This window comes from Rhincodon typus, chromosome 9 (assembly GCF_021869965.1).
Source record: "Rhincodon typus isolate 14 chromosome 9, sRhiTyp1.1, whole genome shotgun sequence".
Lineage (NCBI taxonomy): Eukaryota > Metazoa > Chordata > Chondrichthyes > Orectolobiformes > Rhincodontidae > Rhincodon > Rhincodon typus.
Genome location: NC_063340.1, coordinates 82,198,655 through 82,205,922, shown reverse-complemented (window position 1 = coordinate 82,205,922; position 7,268 = coordinate 82,198,655). Strand labels below are relative to the sequence as shown.

Below are 7,268 nucleotides of genomic sequence, written 5' to 3'. Positions count from 1 at the left end.
TGCATCCGCTGTTCCCGCTGTGGCCTCCTCTACATCAGGGAAACCAAGCGGAGGCTTGGGGACCGTTTTGCAGAATACCTCCGCTCGGTTTGCACTAAACAACTGCACCTCCCGGTCGCGAACCATTTCAACTCCCCCTCCCATTCCTCAGACGACATGTCCATCCTGGGCCTCCTGCAGTGCCACAACGATGCCACCCGAAGGTTGCAGGAACAGCAACTCATATTCCGCTTGGGAACCCTGCAGCCCAATGGTATCAATGTGGATTTCACAAGCTTCAAAATCTCCCCTCCCCCTACTGCATCCCAAAACCAGCCCAGCTCGTCCCCGCCTCCCTAACCTGTCCTTCCTCCCACCTATCCCCTCCTCCCACCTCAAGCCCCACCCCCATCTCCTACCTACTAACCTCATCCTGCCCCCTTGACCTGTCCGTCCTCCCTGGACTGACCTATCTCCTCCCTACCTCCCCACCTACACTCACCTTTACTGGCTCCATCCCCGCCTCTTTGACCTGTCTGTCTCCTCTCCACCTATCTTCTCCTCTATCCATCTTCTATCTGCCTCCCCCTCTCTCCCTATTTATTTCAGAACCCCCTTCCCCTCCCCCATTTCTGAAGAAGGGTCTAGGCCCAAAACGTCAGCCTTCCTGCTCCTATGATGCTGCTTGGCCTGCTGTGTTCATCCAGCTCTACACCGTGTTATATTACATATCTACAACTCTGTTCACTCTGACTTTTACCAATTTTCATACACTTGCACTATTATGTGCTCATTATCAAGGACATAACCAAAAAGAAAACCTTTTATCCCAGGCTATGTGTTAAAATGTCCAACAAGTATACATACACACACACACACACACATTCAAGCAATTTCCAGAGCAGGTAAAGGAAAGATTTCACTTACCAGTTTCAGTTGGTCTGAATCTAAGACCTGCTGTGTGTGAAGTTGATAACCCTACCTAGAAACCAGTGGTAAAAATGCTAGCAATGACACCATAAATTAGTCATTGTTAACATTCACTTAGAACATGCTCTACCTGTAAACCAGAGGGCAAATAATCCCCAGTTGTGTAATAAGGCATGGGATTCTGTTTTTAAAATTATCTTACTCAGGGATGGAAGAAAGAGAAAATTCTTTACATTTTTGTTTGTGAAACATGGTTCAGAGTTCCAACATATAAATAATGTTTTCTATTATTTAAGTATATATCAAGCTACCTGAAATTGGGGTCCACTATTTTCACCGTGAAAACGTAAACTCCAGTATGATCAGTTGGCCACGTCAGGTACATCGAGCCTGTTGAGTTCAGGATTTCGTATGGTCTATCCATGTTTTTAACCGATCCATGAGATTCAAAGCAAGACCTGTAATTCTTAACTCAACATATATTGGCATAAACCTCAATTATCTTATTGTTATACAAATAAACTCCTATATCAGATGATGTCATTTCAGCTCATTACAAGCCGCAATAATTTCACCATACGTTTCAGCAAAGTAACTTTTTTTTTAAAAAAGTAAACAAAAACAGAAATTGCTGGAGAAACTCAACAGTTCTGGCAGCAGGATTTCTGAAGAAGGGACAGGTTCTGAAACATTACCTCTGCTTGCTGTCCACAGATGCTGCCGGATCTGCTCAATTTCTCCAACAATTTCTGTTTTTGTTTCAGATTTCTAGCATCCGCAGTCCTTTGTCTTATTGTTTAAAATAAAGTAATTGGTCACGCTGTGTGGGCATCACTGGCTATGCCAGCATTAACTACCCATCTCAACTGCCCTTGAACTTGTATCTATATAGTATGTTTACAGTCGATAAACATTCCAAAAGTGTAAACAAATAAAATGGACTTTGAGCCAAAAATTGAGATATTGGAAGTGGCGACTAAATTCTTGGTGCAAGAAGCACCTTTTAAAAAGGGTCTTCAAAGGAGAAGGTGGAAGAGGCAAAGGCATTTAGGAGGCAATTCGAGAACATGAAGCCTAGACAGCTGATTGAACAATGGAGTATAATTAGTGCGGAATGAATTGAAGCAACACACGAGTTCTTGGCAGTTTGTAAATCTGGAGTATGTTGCAGAGTTAGACAAGGATGAAACTGTAGAGGAATCTGAAAACAAAAGGATAAAAAAATTTAAATTGAAGATGTTTGTAGATAAGAAGCTGATGTAGCTCAGTGAGCTCAGAGATGCAAGAGTGGACCTTGATGCAGACTGAGATTCATAATACTGAGGATGTGAAGTTGGAAGCTCAGCTTGAGTCAGATAGGACATTGAGGTTATGAATTGTCCAGTTTCACTTGAAACAGTGGTCAGTGAGTAGGATGGAATTGATACCAACAGTCCAGGGTTTGTGATGAGGCCAAAGACAATGAATTCAATCTTCTCAATGCTTAGCTATGGAAAATTGTGGCATAACCGAAGATTTTCTTTTTAACTTGTTTGGCTTTCTAAGGTGTCATGAACCACATCCTTCTCATGGTAAGCTATCTGGTGCCAAGTTCAGGTTTTAGTATGGGGGTTTTAATTGATGGATAATAAATTGGCTTCTATTATCATTTGTTGATGCCAGAAACTAATACAATGAAGTACTGAGAACAAAATAGTGGTGATGTAAAAGCATTGATTCTCAAATTGGAGACAGCTGACCCTTGGGATCTGTAGTGTCTTTCCAGAGGTCTATAAAGACATTGCTGGGCCACTATCAATCTCCTCTTCGTCTCCCTTCCCTTTCTTCATCTCCTGTCCCCTTCTTCCTGAGATCTCCCTCCTTCCTTCCCAAGAACAGAGTATAAAACCAAGGATGTGATGATACACCTCTAGAAATTATTGGTCAGACAACATTTGGAGTATTGTATTCAGTTCTGGGTACCATATTCAAGGAAGGATGTTACAGCTCTGGAGAGAGTGCAAAGGAGATTCACTAGAATGATACCAGGAATGAGGGATTTAAATACAAAGAAAGATTAGAGAAATTGGGCTTATTCTCCTCGGAGCAGAGAAGATTTAGAGATGACTTTATTGAGGTGTTCAAAATTATGAACAATTTCGATAGGGTAAAGAAGAATATCTGTTCTCACTAGTTGTTATATAAGTAAATAGGCGTCACAATTTCAAGACTGTCAGGAATAGAGCTAGGACTGAGATGATGAGAAATTTCTTTACTCAGCGAGTTGTTAGGATTTGAAATGCACTGCCTGGGAGAGGGTGGACATGGATTTCATTGGAGGTTTCAAAGAGAGCTGGATATAAATTTGAAATTTAGAGAGCTACAGAGATAGAGTTGGAGAATGGGACTAGCTGGGTAGCTCTTTCAGGAGCCGGTACATACACGATGGGTTAAATGGTGTCCTTATACACTGTAAAATTCTATGATTCTATAAGAATCCACTTCCCCAGCTGGTACAGTAATCCCCTCACTTTTTAACATGAGTGACCCGAATGCTGGATTTGACTTCCATATGCAATGCTACAGAAAAGCAACCAGTATATAATAACAGCACAAGGGTCCTATGGCACAGTCACAGTATCCCCCACTACCTCTGAGTTCAAATCCCATCTGTCCCAGAGGTATGTTATATCATGTCCAAACAGGTTGATTAAAATAACAATAATAACAGCACAGACACAATGACTGAAAGGGCTACTCTGGGCAGTAAATTACTCTGCTTTTATCATTCCATATATAATAATCTAATGCATCATTCTTGAAATATTAGGCTGGAAATTTAAACAATGAACTACTTAATTCCGAAGCTTGAGAAGCAGTATTTAACAGAAGAAAAATCATTTTTTAAATCTTTTTCTCTTCAAATCAGATCTGCTAAAAAGACATATAAGCAATTGCATTTACCCAAGGACCCCAGACATGGTTTGTTGTCTTCTGTTGTGTTTTGTGCATTGCAAGCATATATTCCCACGTCTGTGCTTCCCGCTGACAACCAGCCTAAGAAAATTCAGACAAGATTTAAATCTATGAATGTCACGACATCTTAGATAGCGCTTTATTTAGTTTCATACCAAGTAATATAGCCAAAAAGCACTACATGGAGTGCCTTAGAAAATGATTGATGTTTGAGTGATGCATTTTGTTATGGCCCCATCTAATGGTACTAATGGACAGGTTAGATCCCAGCATAAAACCTGGCTTGACACATCATTTTTTAATTTATTTTGTTTAGTTAGTTAACTGGTAGTTTAGACACTGTAACATATTCACATGAGGCGTCTGTTGTTAAAAATACCTCCAAATAACTTTATTACATAAAAGAATAAAAACAAACAAATCAAGTTATCTAAATTAAAACTGAAAGAACTGTGGATGCTGTAAAGCAGAAACAAAAATATAGATTGCTGGAAAAGCTCAGCAGGTCTGGCAGCATCTGTGAAGAGAAATCACAGTTAACGTTTTGGGTCTGGGGACATCACCGGACGTGAACTGTTAACTGACTGACTGATTGATTGATTTTATTGTCACGTGTACCGAAATACAGTGAAAAGCTTTGTTTATGAGCAGTGCAGGCAGATCACAGGAAGCAAAGAATATACAGATCAAAAAGACTTGAGGCATACAGGTTACATTATTTGAGGCTAGAGTCCATTCAACAGTCTGATAATGGGGAAAGAAGCTGTTCCTGAACCTGCTTGTGTGTTCAGGCTTTTGTATCTTCTGCCTGACAGAAGAGGTTGTTGGAGGTCATTACCAGGATGCAATGGGTCTTCGATGATGTTGGCCGCCTTTTTAACTTTCTCTTTTAACTTTCTCTTCACAGATGCTGCTAGATCTGCTGAGTTTTTCCAACAAACCAAAGATCTTAACGAAAACAACTAAACAGAATTCCAATTTGTTTCCCACCACTATTCAATTATGGAGACACAAGTCCAGATAAACTATATTATCACAACTCTTAAGTTTCTGATGGATGTAAAATGTGTGATTTATATATATTTTAATATCATTTATTTTGGAAATTTTTTAATTTTGAACTAGTGGCATAAGGGTTTCTGCATGTCTGAAAGGGTTTAATAAAGAACTTTTAAGTATTTCTGTAGCCATGGTGGTTTCTTTAAAAAAAAAGTCTGAGACTAATAGAAATTTGTTTACAAAGAGAGAGTTTACCCGTGAATAAAATCAACAGTGTAGTTCATTAGGCTTTTATAAAGAAGATACTGGAATCTTTTGGGGGGCTTGAGGAAACACTCATAACTTGGGGGAAAAAATCTTTTCTATTTTAGTGGGCATTTACAGAAGTCTTGGCTGAAACTGGAAGTGTAAAACAGTTGCTCCTAAGAAAGGGAGGCAGTTTAGATCTGTTAATAAAGATGTTATCTCAGTATAAGAAATTTAATGTTAAAGTCCCAGACAACAAGCAATTAAATCCCTGAAAGGGTTACTTGAAGCTGAGAAAATTTAAGGTCAGTTGTATGAATCCACCAGGAAGAGGCTACCAGATACTCGAGACAGCGATTAACACCAGAGTTATATTAAGTCCTTTCGATTTGAAGAAGAAGGGAATTCTTTCTGGTGTGAGTACTGCAAAGGAGTACTTTGGGACTAATAAGATTGTATTTTGCTATGTGTTTTGACATCTTTAAATTTGAGTTATATGTACATAGTTTGGTTTATTCTATTTTATCTTTATTTCTTTAGTACAATAAACACCTGTTTCATTGTTAAACCCAAATCTACAGCATTGTGTGTTCATGGTTCAGTGAAAGACCAGCTAATTAAAACAAAAAATAAAATATGCTCTATCAAGTCAAATTTCTTTCTGGGATCTGACTAGTCTAATAATAACATCAGCTGAGATCATAACACCACTGAATTGATTATTTCCAGTTTCTTTCTTTGGAACTGTAGAGAGAAATTTATGATTCCTCTTAGATTGTGATGGCACAAAACTTTTACAATTCTCTGATAGCCTAAATGTTTTCCATTCTAGCAATCTAATGAATTCTATCCCAAAATCTCCTAGTTTGGAAATTGTACAAAGTAGAGAAAACACCACTATTGCAGTAACTGGTTTCCTCTGGGCTGAACTAAACTGAATCTTGTTAAGAGAGAAACTGAAACTTTCGTCTCAACTCTCAGGTCTTCTGAACTAAGACTCTGGTGTTTTGTGCTGATACTGCCTTTCATAAAGCAAAATTATAAACATCTTATCCCATTTGCATTCCAGGAATTCACCTGGCCACTTATTGTAGTAACATTTTTTCTAGGAACTGGTGCTTTCAGTTCACTATTTCAGAATGACATTGACCTCATAGAAAAATAAAAAACATATTTCACAGCACTAATCCATATCTATATGTTCCTTTTTTCCTAAAACAAGGCAAATTTCAAAAATATATATATATTTTACACATCTTTTGCCATACCTCCCCCACAGAAAAGGTATTCTGAAGGGGCATTTTCTATCAAAAAGCTCTTCTTTAAGCATGATTTTTACGTTAAATACAGAAAAACTGTTAATAACATTAAATACAATGAATTTCATATCAGTGATATTTAACACAAGTCCATTCTGAATATGGCATTTGGTTCCAATTGTATGTGCTCGTGGCAAATTGTCAGCTACATGTTGCTCTTTCCAACAATGTGAATCATTTTAAAATTGAATAGCTACTATGTTAAGATCCATGATGTGGAGGTGCCAGTGTTGGACTGGGGTGGACAAGGTCAGAAACTACACAACACCAGGTTATAATTCAATAGGTTTACTTGATAACACAAGCTTTCAGAGCGTAGCCCCTTCGTCAGGTGAAGTAAGAAAGAAGCACACAGAACATAGAATTTGAATGTAAAAGATCAAAGGGTCACACAACTGATGAGGATGTATCAACAAACCTGATGCTGTTGAACTTTTAATCAGTTAGAAGGTTTTAATTGATTAATATGTATATGTAAATCCCCAATTTCTTTCAAGTCACTGCCCTGAGAAAACTAAAGGTTTTATCAGTCTAACAAAGAGTTGACATTTTAGATCAGACAATGCATGTTAGGTGTGCGGTCTTGTTTAGAATCTGTTTGCATTTTGGTTTGGAATCAGACTGGTTTTATTTCTAAAGTAGAAATACTTGACTGTCTATAAATTGTGTGCTTTTTGAACAAACTTGAATGTATCTGCAAATACAAATTCACCCCCGTAGATTTATATGTGTGTGTGAGTGTGTATGTCTATGTAAGTGAGAGAGAGAGAGAATGTGTGTGTGTGTGTGTGTGTGTGTGTGTGTGTGTGTGTGGGAGAAAGTATGTATGTGTGTGAGGGA

General features: G+C 38.3%; 1 protein-coding gene across 1 annotated transcript in view; it reads right to left on the bottom strand.

Annotated features, from left to right (window-relative positions):
• LOC109917166 (cation channel sperm-associated auxiliary subunit epsilon) overlaps positions 1–7,268 on the bottom strand; it is a 108,388-nt gene that overhangs the window by 9,727 nt on the left and 91,393 nt on the right. Inside the window, exons 14-15 of the mRNA XM_048601374.1 lie at positions 3,853–3,945; positions 1,221–1,375 (exon numbers count right to left, since the gene is read on the bottom strand). Coding sequence (XP_048457331.1) covers positions 1,221–1,375; positions 3,853–3,945 — 248 coding nt within the window. The remainder of the gene's footprint in view (positions 1–1,220; positions 1,376–3,852; positions 3,946–7,268) is intronic.